The following is a 26,081-nucleotide window of genomic DNA, read 5'->3' on the forward strand; positions in this document are numbered from 1 at the left end:
CCTATAACATTACTATAACAACAATGCTCAGTGCATCATGAGCCTTCCGAAGATACCCAACATGACAAACTTTGCATTGGATACCACACAATCATATTATAAGGATGAACATGGGGGTGCAGGGTGTTCCCCTGAGGTACAGAGCATCACAGAAGGAAGAATAGGAAGAGACCAGTATGGCTCCATCAGAAGCTGTTTAATAACTGGAAAATCAGAAAGGAATCCTACAGGATATGGAGCTATGGACAAATTGCTAAGGAGAAGTACCAAAGAATAGCACAAACATGTAAGAACAAATAAGAAAGGGTAAAGCATAAAATGAGTTACACCTAGTAAGGACATCAAAGGCAATAAGAGGTTTTTTAAATACATTAGGAGAAAGAGAACGATGAAGGAAAGTGTAGATACTTTTTGAGGAAGGAGAGCTAGTAACTGATGACATCAAGAAAACTGAGGTGTTTAATGCCTATTTTGTTTCAGTCTTCACTAAAAAAGTTAATGGTGACTAGATACTCAACACAATTAATATTAACAACAAAGGGGAAACAGTGCAAGCCAAAATAAGGATATTTAGATACGCTAGAGATATTCAAGTTAGCAAGGCCTGATGAAATTCATCCTACTGTACTTAAGGAACTAAACTAGCTGAAGCAATCTTGGAACTGGTTGCACTTATCTTTGAGAACTCCTGGAAAAAGGGTGAGGTCCCAGAAGACTGGAGAAGAGCAAACTCAGTACATATCTTTAACAAAGGGAACAAAGAGGACCTGGGGAATTATAGACCAGTCAGCCTGACTTTGATACTATGACATTCCCCAGGGTGAAACCTGAACTGCTGTGTCCCCTTATCTCTCCAGCCTGAGAAGCCTTTTACACTGCATTGCTAGTGAACAGCAAACCTATCCAGGCTTTGATCACTCACAGCCGCTCGCATGCAAAGTCAGTCCCAGCTGAGGGGATGAATTCTATGCCCAGCCACCCATGAATAGATACAAAGCAACACCCACATATCCCTCAGTCCCAGGCTTGCCCCCCCCCCCCAAATGTGCATCTTGTACTGTTCAGTAGCCCACTGGACCGCAGAAGCTCATAAATTAGTCCATCATTCCAATGAAGTGTAATAAATGTGTACCAGCCTTGTTGTCTCAAGTGGAGGCTTCCCAAACACTTCAATCCAAATACATTTGTTTAGATAAAACAATAAATTTATTAACTAGAGAAAGATAGATGTTAAGTGATTTACAGGTGATAAGGCATAAAAATCATAGGTGATTACAAAAGAAATAAAAAGATAAACATGCAAGCTATTTCCTAAACTTTACCAAGGCTAATATGTTTAAAAGTAAAAAGGTTTGCCCTCACCCAAAAGCTTCCAACAGTCTGTACTGGATGGAAAAAACCTCCAGGCCAGGACCACTCTCCCCCAGTTCAGTGATGCACCTTTGTCTTTCAAGAAATCTTGCTGCCATGAGTAGAGAGGGGAGAGGAGAGGGGTCTAAAGGCATTTTCTCCCCTTCTTATATTCTAACCCTTTGTCCTGGAAAAGTCTTTGCTGGGTCATGGGGTCAGGCAGTTCCATGGAATATGTGAGCTGCCAACTGTCCTTCAGATGAATTGTAAATTTCTTGTTTACAATTCCCCTCTTAGTGAATATCCAATTAAGCAGATGATGGTCTTTTAGCACCTAGCTGGCATGCCAGTGTGCCTTTGTCTTTGAGAAAATGGTCTGATAACATTACCTAGAACTACAACATATTTTGCTAACAATCATGGCAACATCCCACAATTTTACATGCAGTGATGTTACACACATTTCAGCAGGATAATAATATTCAGCAGATGTGTGTTTTCAAATGTTACCTCACAAGGCATACTTTGTACACAATATATCATAATCATATCATGGGATGAACATGGGGCATAGTGTGTCACAGATACCTGAAAAGATACTGGAACAAATTATGAAACAATCAATTGGTAAATCCCCGAAGGAATATATGGTTATATGGAATAGCCAGCATGGATTTGTCAAGAACAAATCATGCAAACCAACCTAATTTCCTTCTTTGACAGGATTACTTCCCTAGTGGGTAGGGGGGAATCAGTAGATGTGATATATATCTAGATTTTAGTAAGACTTTTGACACAGTCCTGCATGGCAGTTTCATAAGCACACTAGGGAAATGTGGTCTAAATGAAATAACTGTTAGGTGGGTGCATAACTGGTTGAATGACCATACTCGGAAAGCAGTTATTAAAGGCTCATTGTCAAACTGAAAGGGAATATATAGTGGGGTCCTATTTGTTCAGTCCTTGGTCTAGAGCTATTCAATATTTTCATTAATGATTTGGATAATAGAGTGGGGAGTATGCTTATAAGATTTGTAGATAACACCAAGTTGGGAGGGGTTGCCAAGTTTTAGGAGGACAGGATTAGAATTCAAAATGACCTTGACAAATTGGAGAATTGATCTGCATTCAACAAGATGAAATTCAGTAAAGACAAGGATGGTACTTTCTATTTAAAAAGGAAAAATCAGTTCAGTGATGTGGGGGAGGAGGGAGGCAGGAAGAGGCGGAGGGAAGGGGCAGGGGCTTGGGGAAGGGATGGAGTGGGGGTGAGGCCTGGGGTGGAGTGGGAGTTGAGCACCCCCTGGGAACTATGAAAGTCAGCACCTCTGTTTTGAGGCCCCTTGCAGCTCCACATTTCTGAGAGTCTGTGGTAAACATAAAAGACAGCATAGGGTTGTTTCTGTTATCTTGTGTGCAGAAAGGTATGTTGTGTATATGTTGACAAAATATTATTATGAATGCTTGCTGGTACAAAGTGACTCTTTAAGGGTATGTTTACAGTACAGCTGGCAGTGTACCTCCCAGCTCTAGGTAGACAGACTTGTGCTAGCTCTGCTTGAGCTAACATGCTAAAAATATAAAATGTGGATGTTATGCCATGGGTGGCAATTTGGCTGGAGACCTGAGCTCAGATCCAGGTGGGCTTTGACTCATGTGGCTAACCAGAGCCTCTGCCTGTGTTGCAGCTAGGATTGCCACCTTTCAGGTACAAAAAAACCCAGGATATATGGGATGATCCTGAGTCCATAACACTGCACAGCTGGCATGATGTACTGAGCACCCTTACCTATTTCATGGGATAGCCAGTAGTGTGTACTGAACATCCTGAAGGATTTCCTGGGACAGCTACCTCAAAAAAGGGACAATCCTGAGAAAACCCAGATAGGTGATAACCCTAGCCGTTGCAGCCACACTGCTGTTTTTAGAAGAGTTAGCACAAGTCTGTCTACCCAGGCTCCAAGCTGTATGTATGCTCTCAGACACAGTGTAGTCATATCTTTTGAAACCATCATCTACAGAGAATAGGGGAAATGAAGTGATTATATTTGTGAAAATTATTGGACAGAAAACAAAAACAAAATTATAGTATAAATCATAAGTTTTAGCATGCTTAGAAGTTTAGTAGTATTAGTTTAAATATTTATACAATTTATTTTCTTTTTGTTCTTTTTTGTAGCCCAGCCCAACTGGGAAAGGAAAATTATTGAAGACAACTGTAAAATTTTTGCCACAGTTGGCTCAGGTAATATTTTTGTAATTTTTTGTTTTGACAGCTTTTTATTTTCAAATGTGCAGCAAAGCATGGGAGATCCCACAGAGAAAACTGGACCTCATTGCAATGTATACATTGGAAACAAAAAGGCTTTACATATATGTACAAGAAATATTAGGAAAACAGACTAGTTAACTTAGATGAGCAGAAAATATTGAGAAGAATAAAAGCTACAGATGAAAGCTATAAAATAAATGTTATAGAAAAATTGGAATATAATTCATTCTGTATCTTCTACTTGAAGCATCCTTCAATCCTCAGCCCTTTCTCCAGGGAAAAGAAAGGGACTCTGTCTAGGAAGATTTCTTTCTCCGTTTTGACTTCCTTCTTGTGCTTTTTAACTACCTTCTCAGCTGATGGGATAATTAATCCCTTAGTTCATCAGCCAACAGCCTGATTAGGTAATTCGTCTTCTACCTTTCCATCAGAGCTTGTGGGGAATTAGCTATTGGCTATCAGTACTCTGTCACAGTATGTTTACGCTGTCTAGGAGATGTGATTTCCAGCATAGGTAGAGCGATTTGTGCTAGCTCACTCAAACCAGCATGCTAAAAATAGCAGTGTGACCATTGCAGCACAGGCAGTGGCTTGGGCTACCCGCCTGAGTCCAAGCCTGCCTCACTCCCTGGGTCCAGGCTTGGGTGGCTAGCCTGAACCACTGCCCATGCTGCAGTGTCCACAATGCTGTTTTTATTGTGCTAACTCAAGGTGAACTAGCGTATCTGTCTATCTGCACTGGAAATCAAACCTCCCAGTTGCAGTGTAAACAGTCACTAATAAGGTTTCTTGATTCTTGAATATTGCTACCCCTTGAAAAGATAAGGGCAATGCTTTTGAGTAATTGTGGGGTCACTGTAGTTAAGGCTGAGAAGCCATTTCCTTTACAAACATATTTCCAGGGACATTGGCTGGGGAATAATAAAAAAAAATTCTAGGCTGAAGGAGCTGTTTAAATAAGATATGCTTAAGAAAAGTAGTACTGGATTCTTGTAAGCAGGGTGAGATTTGCTAAGCTACTGATGGCTGAATATTGTACATTATGTTATCTTGCCATGGAGTTAGGACCCTCAAAAAGGGAAGCCTTTTGTTTGTGTTAAAAAAGCAACAAAACAAAAACATTGAAGGGGATAGGTATTCTGAATCCCAAATCACATTTTTTGGGGAGCAGCAGTTACATAAATTGGTTGTAGATTTCACTGGGAGAAACTGTTGATATCTACCATACTCCACCAGAAAAAGATTCTATTAAACCTCTTTTTTCCCCCGTTTTCTTAGCTTTTGCTTTTTTCCATATCAATCTCGTCTTCATAAATGTCTGGCGTCTGTCTTAGTAGTGGGTATATACTGTACTGTTAACTTATTCCAAAAATTAGTAATAATTTATAATAGGCATAAACATAATATTTTATTTTGGGTTTCTGAATGATTACCTCCTGTTTTTAGAGAAAAATAGGGAATTTGGTTTATTTTTGTGTTGCTTTGTTATCATTATTATATGTTATGGGTCTGCTGTTTTCTTTTGTAATTTATTGTGTTTTTAAGTGTGTGTCAAAGACATGTAGCTATCTCTTGTTATTGTTATTTTATAAAGCTAAAGAATGAAATATTTATTTCAGGTAAGCTCTAAGCCACAGTGGCAGCAAGCTTCTCCTTCATTTCATCTGAGAAAAGAGCAGAAAGATGATGAGCCAGATCAGTTTATTGTCAAAAATGAGCTTTCACCTGGTAAGATTACCACTCGGTATTTAACGAAAAAAATAGTTTAAAGTCGAGTTAATACAAGATTATAGAGTTAGAAGAATAGAATTTTATTCCCAAATTGCTGCAGTCTTCCTATATGATCTCGAGCAAGTCACAATCTCTATGTGCCTCATTTTTTTCCTTTGTGAAATCGATACAATGATACTTACCTATCTTACAAACATGGTGCAGGTAAATTCATTAATGTTTGTAAAGTGCCATAATCTTCTTGGATAAAGAATGCTGTAGAAGTGCAAAATATTGTTTATTATTTTATCAGTATTTTAGGTCTGGAAAAGTGATTTGCTTGTTTAGTACAACATTGTTCATTTAACATTTTCTTTATCAGAAAATACATAGTTCCAGCTGCTAGCGTATGATTGTACATTACCGAAAAGCCATTAGTTTAGGAAATGGAATGTTTGCCATAAAACTAGTCAAACAGCGAAGAGAATCCTTGCAATATTTGCATATTTTAATATATTTCACTTAAAAGATTGTGTTGCGATCTAGCATAAAAAGAGTTTATACAATAATGTAAGTTTCCAAAAAGTCAGATTCATTTTTAGTACTGTATATCTGAATATTAGAAATCCTTAATCGTAATCAGTATAGTAGTCAATGAAATGTTACATACAGTCAATGGATAGAATTTGGGCTCTAATGAGATCAGTGGCAAAACTTCAGTTGACATCAGTGGAGCCAGAATTTCACCCAAAAACTACAAAAGAAATACAGTTAGAATATAGATTTACTTTAGCAGTTAACAGAAATGGGATTCTGTATCTATGATAGAAAAAAAAAGACACAGGTCAAAAATATGTGGACCCATTCACAGGAAATAAAATTAAGAAATATTTTAAAATAGTAACTTTACAGATCTTTAAATAGATTTTATATAAATATTCTTTAACAGTTTATACAGTACAAGCAAGTATTAGTTTTGTTTCATTTATTTTGCTGCAAATGATGTAGGGGGTGATCCTGAAAGATGCTGAGAAATCTGAACTTTCATTGAAGTAAATGTGAACTGAGAACTCTCAGAATCTTTAGAGGGTACTCAGCACATTGCATGTTTGGGCTCATAGTATGCAACTTGCATATATCTATTTCATGCAAGGACAATATTTGGAGGAGAGTAATAAGAGACGCAAGATACAGGACTCTACAGTTAACGAACCAGTTGCTGGAACATCAACTTCTAAAGCACGGAGCAGCTATCATCCAAAAAAAGATCGTGAAAATTTCAGAAGTACTCTTGTTAACATCATCATGTGAGTTTTCTTGTGTTTGTATAAATGCATTTTTCCCTTTCAAAGTTGAAATGAAATTTTAAAAAATGTTAATATAACAAAAAGTTCAAGATTGCAAGACAGTAACAGATTATGTATATGAATGCAAAAAATGACCCCAGTTTAAGAAATAAAAATTACTATGTAAGATGCTCTTCTGTACACTTCTCTTGATTTCTCTAATATTGGGAGGCTATATGAGTAATTTATGAACTGCGCAGACTGAGACTTAGCCATATTATTCTTTTGGGGAACGAAAGGGCAGGTATTATAATTTAGATGGAGTAGATTTGGCAGCTGGAGTTTATCAGGTGATCAAAATCTTTAAGATTTGGGTTGGATTCAGCAGGGAATGTGTGATGGATTCGGGCTGCTTATTAGTTTTTCAGAAAGTGCTTGTTCACTCCTATTTGAAACATTATTTGAAGTGTGATAAAATTACCCAGAAATGCACATACTGACATTTTTTATTGCTCATGTGACACTTTTTAAGCATAATTATTAGCTGAGCTCCACCTTAGTTTCATAACTTGGACAGAAAGCTGTGATTGTGGACACTGGTATTATTAAAACAATGAGGAGTCCAGTGGCACCACTCCATGCATCTGAAGAAGTGGGTTTTTTACCCACGAAAGCTTATGCCCAAATAAATCTATTCGTCTTTAAGGTGCCATCAGACACCTCGTTGTTTTTCTGGGTGCAGACTAACACGGCTATCCCCTGATACTGATTAGTAAACTGCATTTAGAATATTCCCAGTTGACTAACTGAAGACACACTTGTTATTTTATAATACAGCAAGGAGTGATATCCAGGAGTGTCTGGAAAATGTCTGTATATCAGCGGTTCGTGAATCTGGAAGATTTTTAAATTTGTTTTGTCATTTTTGTTTTCTAATGAGAAATGATTTTCCAAAAAAAGATAATTACTAAGTTATTTTAGTGTAAGGATGTGTCACTATAATTAAAATGGATCTTTAAAATATTTTAAAGTTATTTAAAAATCTTAGTAAGATACCCTGAAGCTTGTGCTACTCCAAAATCTTTTCTTTCTTGGGTAACTACCTCAACCTTTACAATGCCCTGAAGATGTTTATAAAAAACATGTTTTGTGTTTTGTTTCTTAAATATTTAGCAGTGTGGAGAGAGTTTCCTGGGTCATTGACCATTTTTTATCTGGCTGCACAGATGCAGAAGTGCCTACAGCATCACTGACAATATTTTATTGCCATAAATGAACCATTATTATATAGTAAACTGTGGAATAAAACTATCCTTCTGATAAACCAGTCCCCCAAATGAAAAGAACTGGTTTGATAAATCCTGTTACGTAACATAATCTGGAAATTTTGTAAACTAAATATATTATAAATATTAGTTTTTCTAACTGAAAATATTCTTCATTATGTGTTTCTGCTGCTAAGGTGAGTATGAGATGGACTATTTCACAGCTAAATACTGGTACGAAAATATTGACAAATTCAATAAAACAGAAAGACAGAATCTAATCCTGTAGTTTAGCATAAAGCAAACAAACAAACAAAAATGTATGGGTTAGAATTTACTAACTGTAAATATAAAAAAATGTGACTAGCATAGTGCAATTATAATAACAAAGTTGTGGCAATGTTGGATAATTAGGGACATATCTCTTCTTGAGGAGCTTTCTTGTTTTCTTTAATATTGTCAACTAATTGTAATGGACTAATTTAAATGGCTTGTTAGAATATATTTAACATTCTCATAAGTGTAAGACCATTTTTTCACAAACCATGAGTTTGAGTCTGCCAACTTCACCTACATGAATAGTCCTTGCTAAGATGACTAGTCCCTTAATTTGAAAGAAATTACTAAATAAAGATACCTTAACTGATATTCTAGAAGTATTTCCTACTTAAATCTTAAAATTAGATTTGTTTTCAAACTATGGTCAATAGGCACAACAGTTCCCTATGCACATTAAAGGTAGAATTGAGCACTATACCTGTGACACCTTAAAGAAAAGGTGTTTAGTAAACTATTCCATAGTCTGGAAAAATATTTGGGTCCATACAGAATTCTTAATTATACTTATGATTCAGTTGGTGGCAGGCATCATTCTTTTGACCACTGCTGAGATGAGATATGATATGGTATCTTTTAGAGATGCTATACAGTTTGTCTGAAGAACATAGTACTGACACAAGGTGGGTGAGGTACTATCTTTTATTGGACCAACTTCTGTTGGTGACAGAGACACAAAGCTTGTCTCTGTCACTAACAGAAGTTGGTCCAATAAAATATATTACCTCTAATATTCTGTGACCAGCATAGCTACAACAACACTGCATAATGCATATTATGTCATTTTTGTTTTGTTAGGCAGCAAGACTTTACTCTGCAACAGCCTGTTTCACTACATGAAACCCAGTCTCCAAGAACGGGTTCTCCCACGCCCATAGAGAAAGACATTTTGGTAATTAAGATAGTGTTGTTTGCAGTATTATTATAAATGATTGCTTTTTATTTCACTGCAATAGTGACAAGGTGACTAATATTCAGAATTTGTATGGTGGTAGGCACTTTAGATTTATTTTGGCATACAGTACAGAGGTTTTATTGTTGAGAATTTGGAATAACTATTTTTTTAAATAATTTGGTCACAAATCCTCTACATTGAAGTAAATTTTAGTTTGCTCTTTTGTTTTGTTTGTAAGTGGCCATATTATTTTTGGCAATGAAAGTATGTGTATGATGGAAAACCTGCAGGCAGTAGCATGCTGAGAGAGTTGACCTTCCTTACTATTTCACTACTAGAAAGTTAAGAAGACACTGCTTTTTGGATACTCTGATATCTGTGAGGGGTATAAAGGGGAGTTGCCATGGAAGAAACGAGTCTGAGACACGAGTATGTATGTAAGAACGTGCATCTACTCAGACCAAGCAATGTGTTCTACCCTCATAAGTTATTCCTACTTTTGGCAGGAATAGAATTCACAAGGGGATTATATTTTGGGTTTATTTCAGTTAGAAAATATTATATGTCATTTCTGCTTTTGTAACATAAAAACGTGCCTATTTGTGGAGAAATTATGCTGCTTTCCTTCTTTTGGCAAGAATTAGGTACTGATTTATTACTATACCTATTCATATGAATCAAGCCACTGACAGCCTGTCCTACGTATTTATAGATCATCTAATTACCATATTACCTAATTGCTAAAATCTAGATTTTAAAGATCACAGCAAAGAGTTTTATTATGAAGAACTTCGTTATCTGGTTAATTTAGATGGTAAATTAATTTTTTTTAATCTGCTAAAACAGATCTTTGTTTTCTTTCTTCTCCCCTTTAATGATTGGCATTCCAAAGAAAGTCCAACAGCTCTTTTCCGCTGTGATATTGGTAAATTATATTCCACAATAACTGTCTCTCCTATCAGTCTGCACAGATCTGTATTTTCTCTCACTCTATTCCGACCCCCTCTTCTTCCATTTTGTGCACTTTATTCACTCCCTCCCAGAATAACCCTTGTGAAGGGAGAAAATGCTTCCCAAACACACTGACCTTTAAAGGCCATGCTGAAAGAGTGGGCATCATGGGCTTCAAACCACATGGAGACAGAGAATTGATAGGAAAATGTAGGTGCATCCTTACTGATCTTAGGAGCTTCTTCAGAAAGGGCTAGCCACTCTGCTGGTCTCTGGACCCCTGTGAAGGAACAAATTGCTGGAGCACCATTCTACCACTTGTGCCTTTGCATTTTCCACTCCCTAATCCCCTCTCCAAGAAGGATGAAAGTGTAGAGCAGTAGTTAATGTTGCAAGAAGAAGAATTAACTTACATGGATATCCTGAACATCTAACAGTTTTCTAGAGAAGCATACATTGCAGTGGCTGCTGCTTATTCCTGATGATTTACTGTAAGCCTAAAATGCTTCTTGAAACCCCATAGAATTCTAACCCTCTAATTGTACCACAGTGGGGTTTCTGCAGAGTGGGTGGAACATATGGTGGAACTACGACAGCTGCTTTCTACAAATTAGGTCTGTTTTCTCCTCGGATTTCTGCTATTTGCCTTTTACCAGGGCCATGGAGCAGAGTATATAGCATTTTGTCCTTTGTTCCTGCCTTCACTGCTTAGTATTCCTTTTTCCAACCTCTCTATAATTATCATATCTGCAGTCTGATTAGCTTGTCTGTTTCAAAATTTATTAAAAAAATAAATGTTATCCTGCTTCATGCTCTGAGGTAGTTTTTGTAATACAAAATAAAACTGACATGCCTCTTGGACTATGAGGAAACTAAATGTTGGTGAAATCCGCATCTGTGGCTTTCCTTTGAAGATTAAAAACTGCATTTTCCTTTTTTGCAGCATGGTGGATAGCTTTGAGTTTCACCAGTGCTTCCCCTTCAGTCTGACCCAGCTGTCTGTTTTATCTTGTAGTAGAAAACTACTTCTGATTAGTTCCATCCTAACTTGCTTAACTTTTTAAAGACAAAATGAAACAACAAGCTAATCAGATCTTACAGATGGACTAGTAAAACCCAAATAAAAAGAAGAAAACATGTGCTGGATAGAAAATATATATAATTTTGATCTGTGTTTCTAACAGTTATTTAAAAATCATTAGGAATTTGTTGCATGTTTTAAAACAAATTAATTCAAAATATCACTTTTAAAATGTGCATGTTATGATTATATTTTCTTTATTCATGAGAACATATTAGGAAATTAATCAGATAGAGGACTCTAAGTTGCATTTGCAATTTAGTGATGCAATTGTCTGATTGATATGCACAACTGTGGGTTTGTGGGTCCAACAGATTTATATGCTAATTATATGAGAATAATGTTGGCACCCACAGTAGAAAATCTTAATCCCAAAAATCAGGTTTAAACCAAATAAACAAGCAAATTCAAAGTTAAGGTTTATATTCCATCTCTGACTCCTCTTTCTGTGTCTACACAATTTTCAGCATGGTTGTTATATATTGGCAAAGAACTGGTTTACATGGCAAATTACTGCACAACAAGTCAGGATATGACACTAAAGTGCACCAGCTGTGCTGTAAAGTTCCACGTGAATGCTGCTACAACACAGTGAAGGTCTCTGAGTGCAATTTGTTAGGACTTTCAGTATGTGTGTGTTGTGGCAGTGTCCACGTTACTGACTGGAAAGCTAGTGCTCTGTAGAGGCACTGTTATCAATGTTTAATATGGATTATGACATGATATTTTTGAATGCAATTATACCATCTTTATAACTTTTAGAAATAATTTTGATTCACTTAGTAAACGCATTAAGAAATCAGATAAAAGCTAAAATTAAACTTGGAGTTATATATAGTTTATAATGTAAAACAACCCTTACTACCCTTGAAATGTACTTACGCTTCCATCAAAAGCAGCACTAGCAATGATATCTTTATCTTTTTGTTATAATGCCAAATTGAGCTAACTTATTTAATGCCTTTAATGTACAGAAATACTACTATTACATTCGGCATGGAATTGATACAGAACATGTCGCTCCAATGGAAGACTCTTGGCTGGAGCATGTATTGGATTTGGTTCCACAGCATCTGAAAGTACTCAGCGAAAGTATATATTTACTGTCTGATGAAATGAGAGAAGACTATCTTCTGAGTGTAAAGAAAGCTATAGGTAAATTGATGATGATGTCTGTTTTTTCTAGTTGTATGAATATTATGAGTTATTAAAATATATAAATTCATTGTGAATACCATCATTAAATAAATTAGAAGTTTATACATGACTGAAATGTTGGATACATATTTTTAATAGGAAAGTTCCACAGGATTTCATGTTTTTTTCCCCTAAAGGGAGAAATACGGCATCATTCAATGCTTTTGCTGTTTCATAAAAATTGCTTTTATTTTGTAAATCTCACTTAAATAAAATTATTTTGAATTACATACCCTGTACAGTTACATCCATGCATCTCATTCACTTCATTGGGGTTGCCCAACTGTTTGGATCCATTAGTGTAGTGTTGTTTTTCCTTTGCTAAGCATATTTATGTTTTGGCTTTTTTTATACCTTCTTTTAGTTGACTTTGTTTTAAGAGATCCCAGGGAAAAAGATGAAGACAAGAAGCAAGCTTTTCTTCCACCTCATCGTGCAGAGTAAGAAAACATATTCCTTCAAGAACACTGACTAGACAGCAGTAGGAGAGAAAACTGTATGTAGGGAAACTTTATTAGACAAAGGCAATTGATCCAAACTGGAGCATGTTAAATATCACTAAAAATAAATATTAGCTATTTGTTGCATAAACTCATATAGTTGCATATTAAAGCTCTAAAATATATGTGGATAGTCTGACAAAATTTTGAGAACAAATTTCCTGTTGTAACATTTAACATTTATAAATGATAATAAGGTTGGATGTAGTCCCACAGCAAATGATCATAAGATAATTGGTCACATCCTCAGCTGATGTAAATTGACATTGCTCCATTGATTTTAGTGTGCAGTCTGCATGGATTTCAGTGTAGGTATGCCAATTTACATTGGCTAAGGAACCATCTCGATAAGTTTTAGTTCAAGTATAACTTCTGTCTCATCCCTATTCAGGGACCCTTCTCATAAGATCAGAGGTTCTATCTGGTTTGACAACAGTGGCCATAGATGAGGTGTCAAGGGAATTCAGAGGAAAAGGACTTTATTAAAGATAATTCCTAATCCTGAAAAAGGATGGAGGTTTTTGACCTATATTAGAATTGAGAAAACATTCTTTCGTCAGAAAGTGCCACTTACATATGCTGACCCTAGCATTTATAATACTTTCCTTTTCAACACAGAATTGGTTTGCAGCTTTTGATATGAATGATGCATATTGCCATATTTCAATCAGACTCAGTCTTTGTTTTATAATAGGAAAGGTAATTTCCCATTCAGGGTCCTTCAGTTTGGTCTTTCTGCTGGCTCCAGAAGTTTTACAAAATGCCTCTCAGCTATGGTAATGCATTTACAGAGACAATAGATACATGGATACCCACATTTAGATGACTATTAAATTGCTATTCAAACTGTTGCTAGAAGAATATCTATCCAGAACCAGGTATCCTAAGGTTATCTGGTTGAAAAGGTGGGACTTAGGATAAATTTGGAGCAGTTGCTCTTGCTACTCACTCAAATGATCCCCTTCACAGGGATAATTCTGGACTGTCAAGTTGGGAGGGCACTTCTTCCAGAAGAGGTTTTTAAAGATTCAACTAGCCATAGCTTTACTACACCAACTACCATGTCAGAGAGCCATATTCTTTCTTAAATTAATGGGCTTAATAGCGTCAGCTGTATATGCAACAACTTATACCCAGCTCAAAATGAAATTTACCCAGCATGTCTCTAACAAAGTCCATACCAAAGAATTTGCAATTGTCTTTATCATGGGAGACTCAGTCACAATATTCTTAAGAGGATCTGGCTTTCAACCCTCCAGTTCCATCAGTAACTTCAGAAACATCTGGTGTGGGATGAGGAGTACACTTCAATAAATGGATAGTTCATAGCCATTGGAATTCCCAGGAAAAGTAAACATACAGTAGTATGCTATCTGAGCTGACAGCAATACAATGGGTTTCCAAATCTTTTCTACTTCATCTTCATCACAAGGTGGTTCAGGTCATCAAGGACAACATAAGAATGGCCGTACTAGTCAGATTAATGGTCTGTCTAGCCTGGTATCCTGACTTCTGACAGTGGCTGGTGCCAGATGCTTCAGAGACAGGGCAATTATCCCCTGTTATCCAGTCTCAGCTTCTGGCAGTCTGAGGTTTAGAGATATCCAAACAATGGTCCCTAACCATCTTGGCTAATAGCCATTGACGGACCTATCCTCCATGAACTGATCTAATTTGTTTTTGAACCCATTTATACTTTTGGCCTTCACAGCATCACCCAGCAATGAGTTCTGACTGTGTGCTGTATGAAGAAGTACTTCCTTATGTTTGTGTTAAACCTGCTGCATATTAATTTAATTGGGAGACCCTTGGTTCATGTGTTATGAGAAGGGTATATAACATTTACTTTTTCCACACCATTCATGATAGACTTCTATCATATCCCCTGCCCAGTCATCTCTTTTCCAAGCTGAATAGTCCCAGTCTTTTTTTATCTTTCCTCATGTGGAAGCTGTTCCGTACCTCTAATCATTTTTGTTGCCTTTCTCTGCACTTTTTCCATTTCTAATATATCTTTTTTTTTAAAATGAGGTGACCAGACCTGCATTCAGTATTCAAGGTGTGGGAAAACCATGGATTTACATAATGGCATTACAGTATTATCTGTCTTATTATCTATCCCTTTCCTTATGGTTCCTGACATTCTGTTAGGTTTTTTTTGATTGTCGCTGCACATTGGGTGGACGTTTTCAGAGAACTATCCACAATGACACCAGGATCTCTTTCTTGAGTGCTAACAGCTAACTTAGATCCCATCAATTTATTTGTATAGTTTGGATTATGTTTTCCAGGGTTCATTACTTTGCACTTATCAACATTGAATTTCATCTGTCATTGGGTTGCCCAGTTCCCTGGTTTTGTGAGATCCCTTTGTAATTCTTTATAGTCAGCTTAGGACTTAACTATCTTGAGTCATTTTGTATCCTCTGCAAATTTTCCCACCTCATTGTTTACCCCCTTTTCCAGATCATTTCTGCATATGTTGAATAGTACTGGTCCCTGTACAGATCCCTGGGGGACACCACTATTTACCTCACTCCATTCTGAAAACTCACCATTTATTCCTACCCTTTGTTTCCTATCTTTTAACCAGTTACAGATCCATGAGAGGACCTTCCCTCTTACCCAATGGCTGCTTGCTTTGCTTAAGAGCTTTTGGTGTGAGACCTTGTCATGACATGACAGCAGTAAGTTATGTAAAAAATAGGCTGGAGCTTACTCCCTAGAGCTGTGGGAGGCAGTGGCTCTGTAGGAATGGTGCAGTGAGCACAAGATCTTTGCTGTAGCTCTACATAGAGCCCTGCACAGATACAAGATTTATATCCGTGGAGCTGCAGGGCTCTAGCAGGAACCACAGCAGCAAAAGCAGCAGCATGTCAGGCCACCACATGCAGGAGCCAGTGCCCTGTGCTGGTTCCTGCATTCCCCCAGCTCTGATTCCAGCCCCACTCACTGGGGTGGGCACTAGGCACACCAGCAGCTGTCCTTGGCCATGCTATTGTGTGCAACCAGCTCACACGCCCCTGCACTGGAGAGACAGACCGCTGTGTGAAAGGGCCTGCTGTCCAGGAGCATCCGAGTCACTTGCACAGAGCAGTGTGACCAGGGACAGCTGCCGATGCCCTTGGTTCCTGTCCTAATGGGTGGGGCTTGAGGTGGGGCGGGGCCAGGGCTGTGGATGGTACAGCCACGCTGGAGGAGCTGCTGGCGTGGGGCACTGACTTCTGTGAGCAGTGGCCCAACATGCTGCTGCTGTCGCCGCTGCAGTTCCTGGTAGAGTGCTGCAGCTCTGTGTATACCCACATCCGTGGATAGAAATCTTGTATCTGCACAGGGCTCTAGCTCTGCACCTAGCTGCCTTGTGGGCCAAGTGAGAAGAGACAGGACAGAAGTCCATGGATGGTCATTAAAAACATCAGTGGTACACAAGAGCTTACAGTCATGGGGTCATTCACATGTAGACAGCTTTTCAACCAAGAAAAACATGAAATTTCCTAGATTTTGCTTGAGAACAGGAAAAGACAGCCAATCCATCTAAAAAACAGTCCTCATAAACTGGGGGCAAGATCTTCTTTATCCCTTTCTTCCATTTCCCCTTATCCAGAGCATAATAAGGAGGATGAAATAAGATAAAGTAATTCTGGTTGCCCCAGAATAGTTGAGGCAACAGTGGTTTCCAGACCTCCTTCAGTGATTCAAATGAATTTACCAGTCTTTCCATTCACTCCACATCTGTTGGCTCTACAGGATGGAATGGATTATTACTCATATCTACTTTTCCTATTAGTGCCTGCTATCTTGGGCTATAGGGCTTGGGAAGAATTAGAAAAATCTTCTCACTAGAGATACATGTCTTAATTAACTCATCGGAAAGAATCATCCCATAAGTGGTATATCCTCAAGTGGAAGAGATTTTTTTCCTCTGCGCAAAGAGTAACAATATAGTCCTAACCACAGCTTTCATTCAGACTATATTGGGATACGTGGTACAGCTGAAATTTTCAAGTCTTTTTATTGATTAAAGTTAATTTAGCAAACATATTGACTTATCATTCATAGAAAACAATCTGTTTTCACACATGGGACAGTAAAGAGATTTATGAAAGGGTTGATGAACTTCTACCAACTAGTCAAGAACCCTTCACCAGCATTGGATCTTAACATAGTCCTAACACAGTTTATGAAGCCTCCCTTTGAGCCAGTGGGAGAATACTGTTTATTTTACCTTTCAATTAAAACAGCTTTCACCATAGCTGTAACATCAGCTAGAAAAGTGAGTGAACTGCAGCCTCTCGTGGCTGACTTGCGATGTATAGTATTCCAAAAAGATAAAGTTGTACTATGTCACCAACAGGTTTCTACTATGCTGGTAACCCAATTTCTTACTAATCAGTCAGTTAACCTGCTGGTAATTTTCCCAAGCCCACATGCACATGCAGGTGAAAAACAAATTCTGTAATTTAGTTTTCGATGCAATAAAGGCTTGAGTTTATTATTTAAATAGTTAAGAAAGTTTCCTAATCTATTCACGTTATGCTAATAATAAAAAAGGTTAAGTGATCACCTCTTAGGCATTATCAAATTGGGTTAGGCTATGCATATAAGGAGCCTACACATTAGCATCCATCCCTATCCTCACTCCACCACAGCTATGCATGCCTTCGACATGTTCCACGTACAAAAGTTTATAGGGCTGTAATGTGGAGATCCACAGATATGTTTACAAAACACTGCTCTTTGGACCTAGTGTCTAGATCAGATGCTCAGTTTGGCAGAGCAGTATGTCAATCCCTCTTTAATTAGGACTCCATGTCCCACTTTTCTTCAAGATCAATACTGCTTGTAAAACTATCTCATGAATGAGAATAATCAGAGGCCACTCGAAGAAGAAATGAAGGTTACTTACCTGTAACTTAAGTTCTTTTAGAGACACTCTTTCTAGTCTCACTCCCAGACCATCTTCCCTTCTTTCTCCGAGTCCTAATTCCAAACTCAGATTTGAGGGGATTGTTGGAAAGAAATGAGGTGGCTGGAATACCATGTCCCCTTCTGTACCTTGGTCCTCACAACGTTCAGGAACAGTGAATAGAGAGACAGGTACTGCTATCAAAATATTCCACCGTCAGAGCCGCACCATTAGCACATCCCATGAATGTGAACATGCAGAGTCCATCTCAAAGAACTCTGGTTACAGGCAAGAAACGTTAATCTCTGTCACAAATTTTTTTTTGTTATATTAGCTTTTTAAAAAGTCATGGCACAAAATATTTTAACTATTACATCTATTTTCCATTAGAAAGTGTTAAATAACCATGATCAACAGTTTTTACCGTATGCAATGTTAGCAGGATACCACAAAGTGCCAAATATTTAAAAATACATGAAAATTGTACTTAGTAGCAGGCAGACTGAGGTGAAAAAGGCAATCACTTTTTATTAAAAGACCTTAGAATGCATGGATTTCGTGACAAAAATCATGGTTGTGACAAACATACGGCCTTACCTATTACATATTCAAGATCATTGAGAAAAAATATTGGTTAATTACCTGTATAAGCAGCATGCATGTTATCTAATTGGTTTGATGAGCTCTAAGAAGTCATAAGGGACCATGAATGAGTTACATATCTCTGCTTAAGTTTTAGCATAAAATTCTATCTCAATATTTAATTTTATATGTACTCCCCAATATTCTAGGACAATATTTTTAATTTCTGAAGACTGAAAGAGGAAATTAATTTTATTTCCCAAATTGTAAATCTCAGTGGCATGCAACACAATTATAACTATTAAGGAAATATACATATCTTTTGGATTCTTAGCATGACTAATTGGAGACTTTATTTTACTGTTTTGTTTAGAATGGAAGTTGTGCCAAAACCTTGGAACAAGTCTTTCTTGTCAGCTTGCAGTTACATAAAGGAAAATTTGTATGCAATGAACCCCACAATGTTGGCTGTTCTGGACTTATGGGAGACTTCTTTTAAGTAAGTGTGGACCCTGTAGGTTTTAAGCTCTTTTGACAGAAAATGTGCAAAACCTACTTACTTTGTCATCTTAGGATTTAAGGCTACTAAGGAACTCTTCCAAGTGATTGTTGACTCTATATAGCTGGCCACATTCCTGATACAGTGCGTGGGTTGGGACTGAAAGTGAGGGAAATGATTATATACCCATGTCATGGGAAGAGCATTGCCTCCTTTCATTTTGAAGTTGCACGGACTTACATGTTTTCACTGGGGCAATGGACCTATTTTGATTTACTTCTGCTAAATCTGAAAGTTGGTTATGAAGAATGGCCCAGAACCAGTCAGACATTCCAAACACGTTTGTTACTTTTCTGCTTCTATCATTGTGACGAAGTAGGAGACCAGAAGAACAGCCACTGAGTCTATAATGAAAGGGAAAAGCTCAGCATTAGAAAAATGTTTAATAACCTAAAAAAAAAAAGATTTCTCAGAAAAGGAGCATGCAAAAAGGCTTATTCCAGGATGGAAAAAAGTGTTTATTATCTCAGCTATCTAGCCCCACAAATTTATAGCATTTGTCTGATGGCTGCCTTGACATCCTTTTATGCAGGACTCTCAGAATATTTTGCTACCAATGGATACATAGTTCAGAATGTTATATTTCAGGCTTTCAACAGTGTTAACTGCTAGGCTAAGAAAAGAAGAATTCATATATTCCCATTCTTGTGGGATATAATCAACAGTTGAAGGAGTACCGTGTGAGCTATTGAGAATATTATGCAAGTATGGCAGTCCCACAGATGCTCGAGGTAAACAAAATATCTTGGCCCACCAGCGGGTTATCTTGATGGTCTAGGAGCCAAAGTTTTCTGACCCCTGAATTATAGGGTCGGCTTATTAACGGGTTATAAAAATTTTCCATTTTTACTTATCTGTCTTGGGGGTCAGCATATAAACGAACTGGCTTATGATTGAGTATATACATATACATATTCTCATTGTGTAGGAGGTGTGAAAGCAAAGAAGAATCCTCTTACTTGATTAGTGCAGATGATTCTGGTTAGTTGCTGAAGTAACTTTATATTGTCAGAGGGAATTATCTTTAAAAATTTCGAAATTTGTGGTTGAGCAGGATATTATTTCTGTTTCTGATGATTCAGTACCTTCAGATAACAGCGACATTAATTTGAATCTTCAATTAAATCAACTTCCAAGTGAAAATTTTCAGATGTGACATCCAATTAATTTTAAAATGTATATTTTTACAGCCAAGAAAAAGACAATGGAAAAAAAACTTGTATAAGGTTTTCTTTGTCAAATTTAGGTTTGTCTTCTAAATCTACAGATATGACTAGGGGGGACAGTCCAAATTTCTGTGACAGGGACTTCTTCAGCTACCCACTAAGCAGCATTTGACTTTTAATCAGATTCTGTAATAATCGGAAAAGCAAACTATTCTAGTAAGGTTCCTTTTTAGTAAAATACGATGCTCCTTTTAAAGATCTTAAACTGATTAATTTAATTAAATATACATTTTTGTTGAATTGTAGGAACTAATCAAGGGACAATAAACTATTTCTGTCAAATATTCTTCACTTATGTACTAAATTTCATATACTCTTGCAAATAGGGTGCAGAATTTAGAATCTTTATCTTGGGCTTCAGAAATTGATGTTGTTCTGCTTTGAGAATTTTCTGTATAGATAACTGTTGGGATATATATGCCCTTGTCACATGATCTTGGAAGCTTCTAGTAAACAAAATCATTTAAAGCTGTTCTCACATCTGCAGGGTTTAGCAGTGAGGAGCCTTCAACATCAGTCTTCATGTTCCTCTTTGGCCTGGGACTTTGACACTACTTTTGCCATGCATATAGCCATGTTTATTGGGTATTCATAGTTGAGGTGCCTCTTGATGTTGACCGTTCCAGTCTTAGTCAAATAAGTCTTCAGAGCTTCCTTCATTAGAAGGAGTTTGAGGCAGCTGTCTCAGTTCTTTTGGGTTCTGTTGAAGAAGGGAAGACAGAATGCATCTGTCTAGGTTCTGGATTTCTCCTAGGCATCTTTGATATGATCATATCCAGTTTTTTGTTGTTTGTGGTGTTTTGTGTTTTTTTTTAATTTTTTTTTACTGCTTTGGTCATTACCAGCAAGGATCTCTCCTTGGTTAAATCACTCCCTGGCTTTGGCAATGAATCTCCTCTTTGGAAACATTAGCCTTCAGTGACTGGGAACTCCGGTCCTGATCAGAAACTCCCACCTACTTCAGTGAGAGGGGACCAGTCCCCATCTGGGTGTTGGAGATACTTATTTAAGGTGATAAGATAATTTCTTCAATAGCTTTAGCCTAGCAGTGGAACGTGATTAAGTTTCTGTGTAAACAACAAAATGGAACCATATGTAACTGGGTCAGTTATGACTAGTTTTTGAAAGCAGTTTTTGCACTGAAAACCCTTATGTAAGTCTGCTGGAGTATTGACTGTACAGTGAGTGCAGCATCAGGCCCCAAAGTTCCTGTTCTTACCATTTAAATGGAGATTATCTGATATGCATATAAAATCTCCAGTTTTTTTGTATCCCATCTTCCTCTGTCCTCATACCAAATAAATTTTCGGTAGAAAAATTATCTTAGTATTTGTTGTAATATGATTGGAGATCAAGCCTTTAAGTTTGAAAAGCTGGACTGTGGCTTGGATCCCCAGTGAGGACGCTATGTTGATTTCCTCCCCTATTGACAGTCATCAGAGAAGCTGTTCAGCCTCCTCCCCTCTCAGGAATTCTCTTAAATTTCAGTCATCCTACTTTGTGTTGAGGATGGCAGAAAGCCCCTCGCACCGAATCAAATGATCTTTTCAGCCTCAGGAGCCACTGAAAATACCGTCTGCAAGCCTGTTTTGCTGTTGTTTAAAATAAAAATGTTGGGAAGGTGCCCCGTATGTGAGGTTTCCCTCTTGTCACCCATCTCATGGCTAGTGTACCTACAATACCCATTTAAGCAGTAGCTCTGTGGTTCTCTCCACCCAGCTTTTTTGCCACTAGGAGTAAACTCAAACCAGGCATCCTCACTTTACTTTGGAATACCTCTGCTCTGCCCATTTTTGGACAGGACAGCCAGATCATCAGTAAAGGGGAAAGAGTGCAGTTGGGAGACTCCTTTCAGGCCCACCCTTCAGTGACTCCCTGTTCTCTGTATGAGAAGAAGAGCTCCTTATACCTTAGGTCATTACCTCAGTCAATAGAATCATAGAGTCATAGAATATATACAGTTTCTCTGCTCGAGGGTCATGAAACCTCTGTTCCCCACAAGGAACTTCTTAAACTGATCCTACTCTCAATGAGTTCCTCTTTTCCCCATTCCTTCTTCTGTAGTCTCTAGGAAGTTCTTTGCAACTGAAGGCAATTATCACATACCCCTTATACCAGACCCCTTGAAGAGAGGAAGTGAGATTTGGGCCCAATACCTTTGCCTATCACCCCTGCCTCTCACTTTGTCCTCCCCCCTTCTTCTGCAGATGCCCTAGGCATATTTTCTCAGACAATTACACCTGTGCCTTTTCTCATATTACTCAATCCTGTAAGAAGTCTTCCATACAGCAGGAGGAAGTTGAATTACCTTTTTTCCTAAATTGTGGGAAAGCTTCTCTTTATCCAGCCCTCTGTTTGAAAATGGATGGACTTTTGCAGAGTAGTCACCTGGAGCTCTGTCCACCTTTTCACCAAGCACCTCCATATGAACCTGACCACATTAGTTGACGTAGCATTTGGAGGAGGAATGCTTCAGTCAGTCAATCTGCACTAGGATTGTTTCCAAGTACGAAAGGGTTAGTATCTTGCTCAGCAGGGCATTTGCAGGTATTTTTCCCCTCTTTGCTCAACCTTCTTCCTCATTCACCTTATTATTTCTGCTCAGTCAGTTAATTGGCCCAGAGTTTCCTTTTTGCTTCTCAGAGTAGACAAAATTGCATGATCCTGCTCTTTTTGACTGACACCAGAAGATTGAATCAACACTGCATCAACAGTGGCTTGCCAACCAGAAAGCAATTGCAGTAGTAGATTACACGTTTGTTTTTATATCTGCTAAGTATCAGACAAGCACCCAATTTATTTGGCTTTGAATACCTTGCAAATGTTAAAGTCAATTTTGCTAGCTGACTCACATCACTAAATTTATTAAAATGTTATTTCTGTCTTATATTTGTGTTTTTGTATATCTGTGAAGCTTCTTGAGTTGAATTTTACTAGAAGGGAACCATTTAAAGCACACACAAGGTATTTTTCCTGAATGTAAGTAGAATTGGTCACCTGCACATGGGCTCCAATTCTGCAAACATTTTATTCATGTGAGTAGTTCCATTATCTTCAACTTAACATCATAGTTAAAGTTCTCTGAAACCCCAGCCATCTCATTGCGCATGTGAAGCATATGCAAAACTTGTAGGCAATATTGCAATATTTATTTTATATTGAGATTTTGTTTTTCTAGACTAATAGTAGCAAATATCTTATAGCAGCTTGCTATTTTAATTAAAATCATGGATGTGAAATCATTTTACATTCAAACTTAAGAAGTAGGTTATAATTAGGGCCCTGCCAAATTCACGGTCATGAAAAATGTCATGGACTGTGAATCTGGTCTTTCATGTGCTTTTACCCATGCTATACAGATTTCACTGGGGAGATCAGTGTTTCTCAAATTGGGGATCCTGACGGAGCTGCTGCTGGCGGGGAGAGGTGCCTCTTCTTGGAGCTGCTGGTGGCAGGGAGAGGCGCCTCAGCTCTGGAGCTGCTGCTGGTGTAGTGGCACAAACAGTAACTGGCCCATTTTCCCACCAGTAGCAGTTACCACCATGTAAGGATGGCCTTCTTTGCTTATCCAGCAGAATTTGGCACCCTAGTGGTCCGGGGTAGCCCATTCTGAGGGATGGGGGTTCCGGAGCTGCTGCTGTTGGGGAGAGGTGCCTCTCCTCTTGCCCCAGCCCTGGGGCTGCTGTGCTGAGAGAGGGTTGGGAGGAGTCCTTTCTCCCTGCCCCAGCCCCACCCCAGGGCCTGCACCCCCAGCTGGAGCCCTCATGCCTGCACCCCAGCCCTCTCCCCCAGCCCATAGCCCCATCCCTCATCCCAAACCCTTCATTTCCAGCCCACCCCAGAGCCCACACTCCCAGCTAGAGCTCTCACTCTCCATATTGGTGCACATAACAAAATTCATTCTGCACGTGGATGTAAAAAATTAGAGGGAACATTGATCGCAACCCCCCCCTACAATAACTTTGTGACCTTCCTCCTACACATAACTCCTTTTTGGGTCAGGACCCCTACAACACCATGAAATTTTAGATTTAAATAGCTGAAATAATGAAATTCATGATTTAAAAAATCTTATGACCATGAAATTGACCAAAATGGACCATGAATTTGGTATAGTCCTAGTTATAATTTTTAACTATAATTTGGTAATTTTCCTTTTATAAACAATAACTCAGAGAGAGAAATACAAAGTGAAAAGTATATATACTTAAAATATTCATTTAATGGCTGTCTTACAGAAATTTACGCTTAGTTGATAAAGAAACATTTCACAATCGTCAGGAAGCAATGGAACTCTCATTCTTCCAGAATATTGCCCTGAAGCACATGGAATCTGCCAAAGAAGTTCTACTTAAAAAGTATGATCAAATATATCTTTATGTTTAAGTTGCACAGGGAGAAATCTTTAACTTCTGCTCTGTATATCTTTGGAAGGTTTTTTTATTAGTTTGCCTTTTTGGTTTTTTTGGGAAAAGAGAAAGAGTGGCATCTTTTTCTCTAATATGCACAATTAAAATGTATCAATGTTGTTCTGTTTTAATTTCCTGTTGTGTAAACCAGGGATAATGATGCTCTCCTTTGTAAAATGCTTTGAGATTTATGGATGAAAAGAGATGTATAGATGCTAAGTATATCATACTGATTTATGCAGTAATGCTTATTCTGGATTTTAGACAATGATGAGAAACTGTACTTGAAGTTTGACATAGTCTACTTTGCTCGCTTATTTTGGTTGTCATTCTGTGGAGACTGTAAGCTTTTAACATACCGATTACAGGATCTGTTCAAAATGTCTGTGTTTTTGGTTTGTTATCATAAAAACATTGTTATTGATAGGCTTTGAATACTAATTCACATTAGCTACATATTATTCCTGTACTACAGATCTAAATCACAGATCTCCAGAAGCAGCCTTTTTTATACTGCTTGAGTATAGATGAAAAACTATAGTTTCATATCTCGAACCGCTCCTATAGAAGGCCCTAATCTTGCAATGGGATTCATTAGCACAGACCCGCTGTGGAGCCCCATTGAAGGATCAGGGTCAAAATGAGTATAATTTATTGTTTAGCAATTTTAACCTAATGAAGACCTACCTTTTAGTATTTTGCTTCCTTTGATTTTCAGTTTAAGTTTTGTTGAGCAGCGTGGCAATATTATTCTTGCAAGACGCTTCAGTGGGCCCAGTCCTGTCTTTGTTCTATGCTTGTAGCTTTCTACTGGAGTCAGTTTTGAATGTTGAAGAACTGCAAGATTAGTAAAGGAAAAAATATATCTATTGTCACTGCCTAGTAAATAAGTTATGTCAATTTAAGATAAAAATCTGTAGTTTGCATTTAAACGTTTCTACTGTACAATAAAGCCAACTTCTGCTCTCACTGAGCTCAAAGCGAGTTTTCCCATTTACTTTTTTGGCAGAAGAATCAGGCCCTAACCATGTTACTCTTGAGTGGATTCAAGTAAAAATATAGGTCTATAACTCAGATTAATTTACTGTAGCATTAATGGCACTGTCTCTGAAGACAGTGTTGAATTTGTTCTTTCATTACTTACACATTCAGCTCTGTAGTTGTTTCAGTAATAAATCATCTAAGGAATATTGTATTTACAAAAACCTGAAGACCTAAAGAGACTTGGTATAAGGCCAGGATTTTAAAAATGAGCAATGATTTTGGGTGATGTGCCTTTTTGGTGTTCAGTAGGAGACACTTTACAGCGCCTGTTTCTCAGAGGGTGAATACTCAGTACTCTCTGGAAATCAATCTTCTAACGGGGTCTCCGTTGTAGTACCCAAAGTTACTTTTTCATTTTTGAAAATCTTATTTTGAGGCTATATTGTTTCAGTGTACCCCAGATTGGTGACCATTCTATAATCTGTTTGCTTTTTGGCTTCCTGCAATCATTTGTTAATATTTTTGCTATCATTTTGGTTTTTACTTATATAAAGAAACTCTGTCAAAATTTT

General features: G+C 37.8%; 1 protein-coding gene across 1 annotated transcript in view; it reads left to right on the forward strand.

The window, feature by feature from the left end:
* DNAH7 (dynein axonemal heavy chain 7) overlaps positions 1-26,081 on the forward strand; it is a 264,651-nt gene that overhangs the window by 6,727 nt on the left and 231,843 nt on the right. The window contains exons 2-9 of the mRNA XM_032803624.2: positions 3,530-3,595; positions 5,242-5,350; positions 6,486-6,639; positions 9,018-9,111; positions 12,121-12,301; positions 12,708-12,783; positions 18,705-18,830; positions 24,355-24,474. Coding sequence (XP_032659515.1) covers positions 3,530-3,595; positions 5,242-5,350; positions 6,486-6,639; positions 9,018-9,111; positions 12,121-12,301; positions 12,708-12,783; positions 18,705-18,830; positions 24,355-24,474 — 926 coding nt within the window. The remainder of the gene's footprint in view (positions 1-3,529; positions 3,596-5,241; positions 5,351-6,485; positions 6,640-9,017; positions 9,112-12,120; positions 12,302-12,707; positions 12,784-18,704; positions 18,831-24,354; positions 24,475-26,081) is intronic.

Source organism: Chelonoidis abingdonii, chromosome 10 (genome assembly GCF_003597395.2).
Source record: "Chelonoidis abingdonii isolate Lonesome George chromosome 10, CheloAbing_2.0, whole genome shotgun sequence".
Taxonomy (NCBI): domain Eukaryota; kingdom Metazoa; phylum Chordata; order Testudines; family Testudinidae; genus Chelonoidis; species Chelonoidis abingdonii.